At 37.3% G+C, this 14,705-nt stretch overlaps 1 protein-coding gene across 10 annotated transcripts in view; it reads right to left on the reverse strand.

Annotated features, from left to right (window-relative positions):
- Window positions 1-14,705, reverse strand: part of KAT6B (lysine acetyltransferase 6B) — a 110,544-nt gene that overhangs the window by 39,112 nt on the left and 56,727 nt on the right. For 7 of the 10 annotated variants that reach the window (XM_088168945.1, XM_014879916.2, XM_014879915.2 and 4 more), the window contains exons 4-10: window positions 12,430-12,545; window positions 12,202-12,283; window positions 11,081-11,213; window positions 6,201-7,132; window positions 5,156-5,277; window positions 3,656-3,771; window positions 1,551-1,692 (exon numbers count right to left, since the gene is read on the reverse strand). In XM_088168945.1, coding sequence (XP_088025071.1) covers window positions 1,551-1,692; window positions 3,656-3,771; window positions 5,156-5,277; window positions 6,201-7,132; window positions 11,081-11,213; window positions 12,202-12,283; window positions 12,430-12,545 — 1,643 coding nt within the window. The remainder of the gene's footprint in view (window positions 1-1,550; window positions 1,693-3,655; window positions 3,772-5,155; window positions 5,278-6,200; window positions 7,133-11,080; window positions 11,214-12,201; window positions 12,284-12,429; window positions 12,546-14,705) is intronic. The other 3 variants (XM_014879922.2, XM_014879921.2, XM_014879919.2) reach the window with 2 other exon arrangements.

Raw genomic sequence — 14,705 nt, forward strand, 5'->3', positions numbered from 1 at the left:
TTCTACATTCTGCCTAAAAGAAAATGGATGCACAGAATTCCTGAAAGGATCTAGGAAGTGAACTAATGACTAAGTTTCTACAGCAATCAGTGATAACTGACATTAACTTTTGAAATAAAAAGACCCAAACCAACTACATTTATTTCAGAAGGCTTAACGCAAGTGCTTACTGAAGCACCCAAAACAGACAAAGGAAATAAAAGCAGTGGATAAAGAGTTGGGACACTGCTTTCATAATACTTTGCTGCAAAAAAGACATGGAAAACAATCTCTCACCTCCCCATCCCCTCTCAGTATTTCTCTGTATTTTACTTTATTTTCTTAAGATTTTTTCGTTTACATGTTAGCAGTAGTTAACAAAAATAAATAAGAAAGCCCAATTTTCCTATTGTATGCTCCACAGCTCTTAACAGTCGCTAACAGAGAAAATCAAGTTATTTTAAACAGACTAGGGCAATTTCATTCTTGATAGGAAAAGAGGTAAGTCTATTTACAACTTAAGTCTTTTGCTGGCAAATCTTCAATATTTATAAAACTGCTCAGGTCAGAAAGGAAGCAATCTTTATGCCAATAGTTATTTTTTAATAGCACAAACACAACCAAATGAACCAAATACAAAGATCTTGTTCTAACTTAAAAAAGGACTTCAAGACAGAAACTACCATTGTTTGAACAGGTAATGGGAATGACCAAGCACTAAAGACACTTATACAATTGGAAAATACAAGTTTGAAGAAGAATCTGACATCTGCAATAAAAAGAAATTATCAATACATGAATCTCAATAACACTGTTGAGAAAAGAAGCCTTAGTAACTCCACCAGTCTTTTCTGCTATTACTACCTGTAAGAATGTTTGAGAAACTGCAATGTGACAGTTAAGGCATAGTTTTAATAACTGCAGGTATGTTATTAGAAACACAGAATTCTCTGTTCAGGATATACATAAAACCTCACACTTAAAAGAAGTCATCTCCCAAAAGAATAATGTAGATTATTAAATCCAAAGTAGAGATGGTGAGATTTCTTATATTTCAGGACAGGTTTCTCAAATACCCAAAATTAAGGCAAAAGCACTCAGGAGCTACATTTGTGATTTCAGAACACATAGTGAAGCTGCTTTATTTGTTTTTATACTTTGGGAACACGTGCATTATGATTAGTCTTCTCCCTACACCCAAGGCACTCAAGCAGCCAGAAATGAATGGGTGTCAAGGGGTATTTTTGCTGGGAAGGGAAAGGCAAATCAATCCAAGAACTGCAAAGGAAGCCCTAAGATTCATGCTACTCCAGTATCCTAAAGAGTTTGACTAAGGCATGAAGTACAAGTAAATATGAGTCATGAAAGAACATGGCAGAGTAGAATGGAACAGAGTTGGGAAGATGGATTTGTTTTTGCAGTATAAGCAGAATCTCAACTTGGTTTTGCAGTATAAAAAAGAATCTCCAAGGAAGTATTTAAGCATGTTAAAGTTTTCACTAGTTCTACAGCTGGTCTGTAACATCTACAGACTGGTTATTTTCCAAAAGCTTAACTTTTGATATACCTACCTCAAATACTGAAAGGTCATTTCTTCTGTAGATTTCATTGGCTGGAGGATGAAACCAGCCACACTTCTCTGAGTGCCTTAACAAAATGTTTTTACTTTTCATGTATTTAAGACAGAATTCACACAGGTAAAGCTTTGGTAATCTGTAGGAAAATTAAGAAGATATTTTACACAAAAAGTTTGTTACATTCCATAAACAGTTACCACAAATGAAAAAGCCTTTCCATTCAAATACAAGGTACCATACATAAATGCTGCTAAAGCATAACTAAATAAGAAAATACAACCTTAGAGTGAATGATTAAACATTCACACACTAGTCATCAGAAAAGGAAAATAAAGTATCAGCTTCAATCAATCAATCAATCAATCACAGTGAACCTAATTCAACAGTTGTGCTGTGGTCACTTTGTGGTCTGGCCTCTGGCAGATCTCAGTTACTTCCCCCTTCCCACACTCCACCTTAGATTTTGCTGTGGTTTCCATTAAAGTAAGCACACTGGAGTAATACTTCAAATTTTATCTTTCTTGCTCTTAATAAATATAAATTTTGCATCTGGGGAAGCCTCAGAGATTACTTTTCTTCCCACTGTTTTCCAAATACTTCGGTAAAGACAAAACTCGAGTAGGACTGTACCCCTTCACCTCCACCTAAGCTACCTCTTTACTACAGAAGCCAACCTAAAAAGTTCACATATAGGCAAAACAGCCCCTTTCCAGACATCTCCACAGCACAGGCAATACAGACAAATGCAATTCTCTGGGGAGATCCAGTTCAGACTACATACAAGTAACACACATGCCCTGTGTTCTACATACCATCATAAATCACTCCCTTGGGTCATTTCTGTGGCTACTTACCTTCATTTTTGAATTACTGAAGCAGTGGAAGACTGCTTTAGAAATTAATTAGTCTGCAAAGTTTTAGAGCAGAGGACAATCTTTATCTGCTCTGAAGTTACTAGCACATCCTGGGATGATAGCCATGGTTTGTACTATTCTAGTATCCTAAGGAAGTTCATCAACAATATAAAAAGTAGTTTGAACTGTTTGTTCAATTATGTAATCCCACTGCATTCAGCTGAGAGCCACAGTGCCTCCTACAGTGTCATCCCACTCTAGCCTCATACTAATAATTAGCCATCATTATGCTTCTATCTGGGATTAATTTACTCGATGGAATTGGGTAACTCACCCTTTCACGATATGATATAAATTGAGGGAATAAAAAGCAAAACTGAAATAAAAAATTAACTCTACAAAACCAGTGCTAATAATAGGAAATGGAAATGCCCTCCACACTTTTTCAGCCCTTGATTTACATATGATGGATACATGACATATCCCTCACTCCCACCACACAAACAAAAGGCACTTTAGAGTAACACTATGCAACAGCATTTTGAAAGAGATCATGTTGCAGGTTATAGTAAACATACAGTTCTGAATATCTTCCAGTGAGCCATAGTGACAATGGATTAATAAAACATTTATTCTCAGAACACACAAAACTCAGCAGAGATCTGCTGAGCACATGTACCAGTCCATGCTCTCTGCCAAGGTGCACCCTTGCAAACATGGCCAGAAATGAGATGATGTTGCCACAGCTTGCCCACTTTGACTTTATTTATTTAGCATGACATCTCCCCTGGTCCTTAGAATAAAGGAGGTTAACAAACTCTGGACCACAACCAAGACTAATCTATCCAAAGGGCCACAAGTTGGACATATCTCATGGCAATGATGCAAGAAAAAAAAACAAACCAAAAAACAACAAACCAAAAAACCCCCCAGACAAAACCAAACAAATAAATGAAAACAAATCCAACAAAACAAAGGCACAGAAATAAACCTCGAACAAAACCACACCAATACACACTGCATGTTGACATTTACACAGGACTAGGAAAAATACTTTTTATTGAATCTTTGATTTAGAACTAGCTAAAAAGAATGACAAATCCTTGTTCTCAGCTTTAATTACAAAAGCATATTTACTTTTAAAGGCTTTAAATTATAAACAGTTACAAAAGAATAAAAAATAAGTTGTAATGTTCACATCAGAAAAAATGCCAATCACGTATGGCAATCTTGACAACTTGCTACCTTGCATATTCCTGTGGGTAAGGTGAAGAATACCAGGTCTGGATCTCATATTTTCCAAACTCAATCACTGAAGGGTATCGCCCACTTGTTTCACCAGTGTTTTTACACCCAATTTTCTGTCAGGTGCAATAAAAAAAAAAGTATTAGTTCTAGAAAAGCAGAAGAAACTTAAGCTTTATATAACCCACTTTCACTCACTGAAAGCACAAGAAACCTTAAGTATCCAAATCAGTTGCTTAAGCTCTTTAAACCCTGACAGAGGACAGAGTTTGCAAACAGAATACAAACAGCAAAAGCCCATCCAGAAAAGAAGCACAACAGCCTCCAATTCTGCTCTCCCACAGCACCTAATGTGATGATGTCCCAATAACTCTGGTGCAAACTGAAAGCTGTTCTTTTGTCAAAGCAGAGAAAAGGTATCAGCACAACCCTTCAAGAGTAACTGGTATTTACCTCAAAGCCAAGAATATGCTAACACATTAATTTCAGCTAAAATAGTGCATTTAAGCTGATCAGAAAATGACTGCTAGGATCTAAAGGGCTGGCAAAATATACAAGAGTAAGAAAGGTGGGGAAAAACAAGCAATTTCAATGTCAACTTTTAGAAACCTGACCACCTAACATTTTTAGGGACTGCATATGGAAGATGAAGAAAGCAAGTAGTGGGAACTATTTCCATGAGGAAACAGAAGTACAAGCTAATAATGAAACCCAATCTTTAAACTCAATTTGAGTTTGTTGGTCAACACACTCTGAATGAAGACTAACAAAAAAATCTCTGTGTAATGTCAGTTCTTGTACACTAAACCTAAAAAAAAAACCCCTAAGTGACTTCCTAGGTGAAAAAAGTACAACACAGCCATTTATGATGTCATTTTGAGAAAGCAGCAATTGAAACATTACATTCATTCACCTTCTCACCCAGGCTCTCAAAGACCCTGGTTGCTCATTTCATGGACACAGAAACAGAAGTAAAAGCCTGGTTCACTAACCTGATTCAGCTCAAATATTACCACTGCTAGATAATGTCTACAGTATTTAAACTCAAAGTGTGGTAACTAGTCAGGTAAAATGAACTTCTGGACTCACTAAACCCAGGTTTCTACCAAGCAGTATTTTCTGGGACCGGCTTAGCTTTTCAGAATATCTGCTTTATTTGCAGAGGAAAATCATTAGGCATATCCTTACCAACCAGTATCTTCTCAGTCCTGACCAGGATGTCAGCTACTTTTAAACTCTATGTTTGATCCTGTAGTCCTGTGTCCAAAATGCTCAAGTATATCTTTCAAAATCTACCTTAAAGTGTCATTTATCATCTGATCCATTCCAGCATGAGGCCTTGTCTCCCATCTGTATATACAGTGTCTCCCAAACAAAATTCACAGCAAGCATGATGAATTCGATTAAAAGGAAGACATCAGAAATGAAGATGAAGAGACTGAAAATGAACTCACTTTTTATTAGCAGAAACAAGTATATTTTGTACAACATGATTCTTACCTCCAGAGACAGTTCTCGGGCCTGCTTAAACACTTCCAAATCCTCCTGTGTAACAGTGTCCTTGCTCCCCAACAGAAACACATCCGCGTTTTCTTGTTTGATGCTTAGTTTGATTTCAGTATCTGTTATTTAAAACCAGCAAAAAGTCTATTCACCGACATGAAGGTTACATGTGCATTAGCAAAATGATACTACTAAACAGGACTGCAACTGTGGCTGTTATGAACTCCTAATTTTAACCAAATTTGGGATTACTAAGTAACAGAAGCGAACCCTTCATCCCCCTTCTTGTTTTGTAGCTTGCTTCTGCACAAGCTATTTTTTGGTACTTGCTTGTCTGCATAAGCCTTTATAGTCCAGTTCTACTAAATTAGTTTGAACTTCATGAAATGGAGCACATTTTATTGCTAGAACTATGCCACCTGATAAACTCCACTATACTCCAGAAGGTAAAAATAAACACAAAAGTTGCCCTTAAAACTTGAAGATTAACGCTAAGCTAAGTCTGTATTCAAACATTATAAATTATATGTATTTTTTTCTTAAATAAAAATCATAAAAAGGTAGTTCACAGCAGTACAGATCAAGTGTTGTGGAGACTGTAGTACGATGGAACTGTTCATGAAAAAGCAATGGAGCAGAGGGAAATGAATTGAAATGCCCACCGTTATAAGCACTGACAGCACACAGTCATGATGACAGCACTACTGCCACAGGAACGGCAGGGGAAGAACAAGGAAGTAGCATGGACAAGTGGCTACTCATGCGGTACTACACAGCCATAAGCAACATGAAGGCATTTGGGGCTCCTAGTGTCACTACAGATGCAAAAAATAATAAAAAAAGTGGTGTGGTATTAGTCAGGAAAAAAAAAAAACAACCAAAAATGTTTTGGAGATTTAGTCAGCATTAGATAAAAGGTCAAAGTTTTGTTGTTTTTGTATGAAAGTGAAGTAAGAACAAGAGAAATAGCTAAGACCTATGTGATAAAAATTTTGGTTTTGGACGGGACGCAGGTTTGGTTGGCACTTCGACCTTTGCTTACCATCATCCTGATCAGGTTTAATCCTTCCGTCTGTCAAGCTCCCCTTCCCTGGTGAGGGGGTCCCCATCTGAGGGGTCATTTTATACTTTAAACTGCCTAGATTCCTGTGCTTTTTAAAGAAAACTGTTCTCTTGAGGTGAGCAATTGCTTTAAAAGCATGTCCTCTAGACACACCCCATCCAGAGGCACAGGCATGAGACATAAACCTACTTCTAACCTCTTTCTTTCCATAGAAATGACTATTAGATGTTGATGTGGAAGTTAATTCTGCTTTACTACACAAATGCTTGTAGGGTGCATAGCTTGAATGACCCTTTTTTCGAGACTGTTCCTGAGTGGTATAGATATGAGAGAGTCCATCAAAGAGTCCTTTTAGCTGACTGCTGCTAGGAAGGCTACTAAAGGAGGGTATGCTTGACTGACTGGAAGAACTCTGGGGAGAGTTAGAAGAGGTCAAAGTGCTGGATTTTTGAGAGCTGGGGCTCTGACCAGAGATGGGGACTGGGGGTAGAAGTGAAGAAGGTGGAGGTTTTAGCTTTTGTGTGGTACCTGTAGCCAACACAAGAGAAGTGCATGACTGTTTCTGAGAGACTTTTTTCCTTGGACGATAGTGCTTTGAAAAGTCTATTATTTCACCTCGTGATCTGCGACCATCAGGTGATGGTGTAAAGAACTTAGTAAGGCCATCAATGAGACCTTTGGTTTTCTTGTTAACTTTAAGTGTAGAGGCAGATATGTAGGTGGAGGTGGTGGTGATTTTGGTGGTGGCACCAGGCCGAGTGGGGTCTGTAACAGGCAATCTGCTGCTTGAATCCTTCACAGATGCAGCATGACCAGATGAAGGTGTGGTACAGACTTTAGTCTTTTGACCCCTACCAGGTGACCCCCTTCCTGTGAATGCATTCACGGATCCTTCATCACTGGTTACAGACCTATGCAAAAATTTGAAAAATAAAAATCAGCATTCAAAATCTTTACTGTCAAATAGCACTATATCTTATACAAGCTACACAGGCGACTGTAATTAATAATCTTTTAAAGAAATTTAAAGACATATACACTCTGGAAATACATTTCACACAATGACACAACATCCATCTTTTTTTTTTTTCCTATTCTCCTTTTTGTTCCCTCTGCCCTCATATCTTTAAAAGATAGTCCACAGTATATATAAATGCTGGCATAGCAAGATCTCCCAAGTATACAGCCTTCTCACATACTTTTAGGCACAGCCAAAGTGTGCTCCTTTGGAAAAAATATCATTACACTGTGTTTGTACAACAACTGCTCCATCACCATAGAGTTTATTGTACACACAGAGGAGATGAATGTTTTCATTGTTAATATGATATCAAAACAGTTAACTTCAGTCTACATTTGCTTAAACTGTAGAGAAAGCCTATTAATCCTTTAAAGCAATACAGTCAGTCTTCAAGAAACTGCTATTTTTGTCCCACACTCTTGTTGGATTATGTAAAATGTGGCAGTAAAAGTTGCCACCAAAGATCTAAAAGCCAAATGAGGTAGTTTATTAAGAGCATTACAACAAAACCGAAGAAACAGACTCTTTAGAAATTCTAAAAATAGCAAAAAACAGAAATAGCAAAGGAAAGAGCAATACTATGACCAAGGTGCATTTGCAGAAAAGCCATGAACTAATCAGGCCTAACCATGGAAGGTATTAGGAAGAAAACAGCGGTGAACCTTATTTAAATGCAGGAAGAAAAAGGGCATACTGAAAGCCAACATTTGTGAGAGCAGAATTACAGGCTGAACTAGTTGCTAATAACTGAAGAGAGGAGCTACACTGCAGAGCAGTATATTCTAGCATATAGAAACAGAACTTTAGAAAATATCTGCAGTAAAAGAAATAGTTACCAGGACACACAATCGAATTACAAAGCCAAAGTTACACAGTTGTAACACTTGCTTTTTTTCATTCCCCTTTCCATCCTGCTCTTTGAAGTTAGCTTATTTACTTCGCAGCAGAAAGTTTTCTTCCATAGATTTTTGCCCTCTTAATTGAGATACTGAAGTAATTAATTGCAACAGGTTACTTCTAATTAGGGATTCAGCAGCCTAGGGCTGACATCTGGTTTACTGACCTACAAGGGTGCACCAGCTTAAGAACTAGACCCTTTTTCACCCACACATCCTTAAATTCAGTTAGCTCCTAAGAGGCAACAAAATCAAAAACTTCTAAGTCTTTTGAATCCTTTGGCATCATGCACATAAGTCTGCCACAAGACCTAGTCTCAGTACCAGATGTGGCAATCACCAGCAGTGCCAGAGGCCAGCACACACCTGGTTTCAGTTAATCCTACATAGTAATTTGCCTGTGAAGGGCTTCCTATAGATGGTCAACAGGCAAAAAATTATTCCAGTACCACTGGACAGATTTTCTTTGTACTATGCAAGGACTAAATGGCATTGGCTAACCTTCCTGTATTTCATGTGACCACCCACTTTTTGTGTTTGACACTATTGTCTTCCATACTCCTCCACCACTTTTAAATAAGATTTCATGCAGAAGAGATTCTTGTCTTATTCTATCTCCAACCACTATTTTTCCAGATCAAGATTACTTTGTTTTTATATATGAGACACTGAAGGAACAGAAATGTGCTGGCAATATTGCAAATATGTATTTTACAAAGAGCTTCCAAAGCACTCCTGTAATATGCTCATGCAGATCACGTGCTACAAAGAAAAACTTTCTGAAAATATTAATAATCTTCATATAACACTAAAAACTTCTGCATCTTTTAGCATGATGTTCACTTTTAAAATTGCAGCTCAGAATTACAATAGCAAAACTTAACAGGAAAAGCCTCGTAACATTTCCAACCTTTCTATTACATGTGTGAGGAAGGAGGAGAAGTAGAATTAGTGTCGGTGGGGAGACATTGCTGCTAAATCCACCCTTTGGGAACCCAAACCAGAGGCATGTCTGTAGAGAAGTAAGATGGCAGGACTGTATTAGAACCAGCCCTGATTCTGGTCGGGGGGCAGAGTTAACTGGGGGAACATGTCCAGGACCCAGAGGTTATTCTGTACCACCTCATGGGCAGGGAAAGGGATTCTCTTCCAGGGAAGGGGCTCTTTCCAGTCAGGTAAGCAGAGAGCAGCTGGGTAACACCATTCCAAATAATCACATGTGAGTTGTTTTGTCTCTTGTACACTTAGTTACTGGTACTGTAGCTGTTACTGTTTGCTTTCTTATCTTACTGCTGTTTCCAGTGAATTGTTCTTATCTCAACCTGGATCTTTACTTTTTGTGCCTTCAGTTTTCCTCTCCAGTCATTGGCAAGGGAAGGGGGAAGCAAGTGAGCAGCCTGTGGTTTGAAGAGTCTCAGCAGTCTAAGCTGGGGAGTACCACTCCTAAATCACAAGAGAGCCCTAACCTGCAGCAGAAGGTTTATGTGTTTTCAAAGGATAAAACCAGAGGTACAACTAAAGCCCAAGGCATAGCTGAAGATATAGGGAATATTTTTTATTATGCACACACAATGCTAAACAGAAATTTCAATGACCTTCAAATTCCTAAACTATTTGTTGAGGATGAGAATGGAAAAGTACAATGTTTTGCCCAGTCTAACAGCATGGTCTCATCGGCCAGTACAACTAAATCTTTTACTTGCATGTAGTGTCACACTTTATTCCTGTCCTGAAGTACTTTGCTAGAACAATATACATTGAACTTTAGGACAAAAACCAAAAATGCAAGATAAAAGATCCTGGCAGAGAGAAAGGCAAAAGAGAATACACCAAGATGCACAGCATCAAGTACATCAACTTGACTAGTGTGCTATACTGTAAGCACTTTTCCTTCTATTTTCACATGTAGGCTCCAATGGCCTCAAAAATCCTTGTTTTGCAAAATGCAAAGTTTTACAGAAGCTCCCATGCAACTCTGAATAACACAAGAGAGGTTTTTAGACTGTAGAGAAGAATGTCACAATGTACAGAATGAGTAGTTGGTAGAGGTCAGAAAGCTTTTCAATTGCTCACTTGACACTGCCAAACAGTTAAATAATATTTAAATAGGGGGGAAAAAAGTGTATGTGGATAGGAACATGTGATGGAAGGCAACATGCTACTGCAGCTGACACAGAATCTGTTCCTGTTTAACACTCAGTGTAATGTCAACTCTGTATTTGAACACTACTTAAACAACCCTCTAACCAAGACTTATAATGTCCAACTACAGTGTTTCCTAGGAAGACAGATGCTAAAAAAATTACACCACGTGCTTGTTTTAGATAAGCAGACTCCTGAGAAGCAAGAGGAATTGCAATCTCTTTTCTTAGTAACCAGTGGCAGCTTAACAGCAGAATTCAAGTAATAATTTTTTCCAGAGTACTACTGAAACCAGAACTTATCTATTACTTTTATCATTTGCATTTTGAGACAGGTTTTGTGAGCTGATATTAATTAATAAAGTAATTTTTATACAGTTTTCAAACAGCTCTTTGAGCAGAACAGTCTCCTGAAGTTGTATATAACTAGCTTGATATTATCCTCTGTATTTTCTAGGTACTTCAATTATTTGAAGTTACACTTAAAAGACAGCTCTGGCATATATTATTATAAAGAAGTTTATTTGCATCTGCTATAGGTACAATTTTTGATAAAAACTTACAGGATCTGAAAAATTAAGTTACAGTGATTTTTTTACTACCTTCTGACGTGACACCAAAAGCACCTACTATAATTTAGAAGTTGTTGAACATTGGGCTGAAAGGCACGTACTAAATCATTCGTTTTCTATTTTTACTCTATTGAAATAGAGTTAAAAACTGTGTTTAAACGTGTATCAAGTTCTTTTTTGACTACATTCTCACAAACATCTAAGGAAATAAAAACCAAGAGAAACTTACAACATTCGTTGCTTTAATTTATTTTTCGGTCGTCCAATAGGTTTTGCATATCGTCTCCTTATTTGCGCGGCTTTCTCATGAAGCAGCTTTCTCCCTTTCTTCTTTGGTCTACAGACCTGGCAAATCCACATCCCTATATAAAGGAAAGAGTTTAGTTGTACACAACTTATCTAATCTGTACTGCAGGTGTGTACCAAGATAGATACCAAGTATACACAAGGTCAGCAAATTATCTCTTGAACAGGACATAGGGAAAGCAAAGTGGACAAAAACAAGTGATCCACTTCTATCCATACTCTGAAATTTTCAAAAGCAAAGTGCTCATGGAAGGGGGGAAACAAGAGGCAACAAGGATCACAGGAAAGATTATGAGCAATTAGGTTCCTAGAAGAATTTCTGTTCTAGCTTGTCCCTCCCTATACTACCTAGATCTTCCTCCAGACACAATTAAGACAGGGTAAAAAATTTACATCTGTGTTACAAAGCCACTAGGGCAGAGCATGCCAAAGAACATACTACATCACAGCTAGGTATATTTATTTTAATATACAACTTGACTTTAGCATCCTTTTAACATCATGTAGTCACGTCTAGACATTTATTGTAGATAAGGCTGGGGACTGGGAGGGAAGGAACTGAAGAAAGTCTTTAATGTAACTTTTAAGATTAAATAGGGAAAGTCAAAGATGTAAGAGCAAAAGTGAGAGGTGTTGTAGGAGAAATCTAGAGATTAGAGAAACTGAAGACATGAATTTTGTTTGCCTGTTTTTCCAATTATTTCTACAAAAGGCATAAACAGTCCCTTCTACGTATTCCAATGACTTCTTTGTCAGTGTATATACTCCAAGCGTTTAAACAACCTTTCTAAAATTTCACCTTCAATAAACGGGGCAACAACTCATTACACAGTGATTTCATCTGGTCAGCTATATCCAGACCTTTATTACGTTCCTGAGGAAAAGACCCCTCATATAATGACAAATAAAATTGCCTTTGATATGAATGAAATCATACTATTTATCATTGAAAGAAAAATTAAAACAGCATGCTCGAGAGGGTTTGGTCACTTAATATGAGACTGAAAATGAAAGTATTTTCATGGAAAGGATTTTTAAGATCACCTTTTGGCATTCGGGACAGCGGCGGGTCACAGCACTCCATGTGGAACCCTCTATCACAGGAGTCACAGAAAAGCATGTTGTCCTGAGGGTGGAGAAAACGAAAGAAAAAAAGACTTAATACAGCATTGCTTGAAGTTCTACATCAATCATTTACTTTTAGATATGTGCTAATTATAACGCTTCCCTAAACAAAGAAAAGCCAAGTAGCACTGAAGAAGTCTAACTTACTGCATTTTTGCCTTGGATCCTACATGCACTGCATGTCTTGCATTCAATACACTGCCACCTCAAGGCCTTCACATTTGTTGTCAATTCAGGACAGAATTTCAAACATGATGGATGTCCTAAAAAACACCAAAATGTTATTGAGAGCTTGAGATTTAAGATTGGTTAGATGGATTTTATAGTTCAGCAGGATGCAGCCAGCACAACCAGAACCCTGCAAGCACCAGCTACTTGCAGAATTTCTCAACACATTTTTTAACTCATCTACTTCATACAAATATACAGAGTAGTTGTCATGAAGACAGGTAGAAAATTGACTTCTACTGTAACTGACACCAGTGAATTGTCTACATAAGCACCTAAAACGGAACTTTATTTTCACTAGGTTATTTCCTTAGCATAAACTGTCACTGGTTCTGAAAAAGGAACCTATATATATTGGTTATATTTATAAACTTGACCACGCTCCCCTTTCTTAGCAGTGCAAAATCAACAGAGGGAATCTTTAGATAAAACTGTATTAGTTCTTTTTCTAACTATACTAAGTATCTACCAGAGAAACTGAATAGCCAAACTATATGCGTTTTTTACTTCAACTTATTACTTCATCAGACACAAAGAACAATCTCAGAGTAATATAAACAGAAAAAGTGAATCTGGCAATTGGCATAAAGAAAACAATAGAAGGTTTAAAATTGAGGGGGTGGGTGTGGAGTAGTTGAACTACCACCTCCCACAACAGAGAAATTCCTCAGCAGGACCATCCTCTTTTCACAGTAGCCTTGAAGGCCTACATGACTTTTCCAATTAACAGAAGATACCAGCCAACCGAACACATCCAACACCTTAGGCAATACTGGCAGTGATTTTTTCAGGTCTTCAACAGCCTCAGAGTGTACCCTTAATCCAGGAAAGATAAAAGCACTGCTATATAGGAAGGGATAAGCCTTCCCAGGGAAACACTTTATGATAGTATTATATTCGGAGATTATCTATCAAGAACATAAACACAGAAGTTGTCAGAGAGATAAGAATCCCTGATGCCATGCTGCACTTATAGACGGCTGCAGTGATGTGGCACACATCAAAGGTGCTTTCTTCTCACTGTCAGAGTTGGGATGAGTGCTTTCTTCTAGGTAATGGTGTAGTCACAGTCATTCAGACTTTCTCCATCAACTGTTTCTCAATCCAAGACTGAGCTAAAACATCACAAATAAAAATAAAATCTGATCTATGAGCATTTGCTATTTTTGGCTTCTAATGGACTGAGGCATGAATGGCAAAGACTGATGGAATGCAACAGTCACCCAAATAAATGACAATTTCAGATTTTACTTCCTTTTATTCCATTTGTCCAAGGCTTAAACCACTTTATTGTTAAACTTTGAAAGACAACTTGAATTGTGCATGTTCTCAAAATTAAATGCAGGGATATAATCTATTAGTAAGGAGCAATAACTAAGAAATCCAAAGAGTAGTTTCAGAAAGATATTGAAAAAGCACAACCATTTGATTTTTAGCACACAGTTTAAGACATACCAACATTCTTTATGCTTAAAATTGAGTATGCACTTTCAAGAGAGTGACAAATATACTATAAGTGCAGAGATGAGTTCAATGAGATACTGTTCCCTTCAATGAAACCCCCTGGAGAGGCTGATATTAGTAATCAATATCACATAAAGACTTATTTTATCAACTATGACTTAACAACTCTATTAACACATTAAAGCATAAATCAATCACTTCCATGTAAGTATATTTAATTCCAGTTATCTACCCTGCACAGAAGTGATTTACTTCAAGGGGCAAGTAAGTTGCAGCTGATTGTTGATTTTAATTTTAAGTAAATATCTGCAATTATATGTATATGTATAAACATGAAACATGCATTCTCACTGGTTGGTAACCACTGGTTGAACAAATTAAGTGTAACTGTGTTACTTTATATCTCTTATCTACCAATGGAACATTGCTCATTCAAGCAATTACACAGCTTAATACGTTTCTTTAAGCTCTAGATTTTATTATCAGACAAAAACTCGAAAAATATTCCACTGCTATTAAACATGAAGATTCTGCCTGTAATTCCAAGTCCTTGAACCACAAGGAACTGGAAGGGTGCAAATGGGAACCATCACTATGTATTTGCCATGTTTTTTCACTGTCATTTCTAGGTATGAACTAGCAGAGACAGCCCACCAACTTTTAGATTTCAAAATACCATATGGTATTGTTCTTTAATAGCTGATAATACTTAAACTATTCAATTTAGACAC

The sequence above is a fragment of the Sturnus vulgaris genome, chromosome 8, assembly GCF_052056855.1.
Source record: "Sturnus vulgaris isolate bStuVul1 chromosome 8, bStuVul1.hap1, whole genome shotgun sequence".
NCBI classification, from domain to species: domain Eukaryota; kingdom Metazoa; phylum Chordata; class Aves; order Passeriformes; family Sturnidae; genus Sturnus; species Sturnus vulgaris.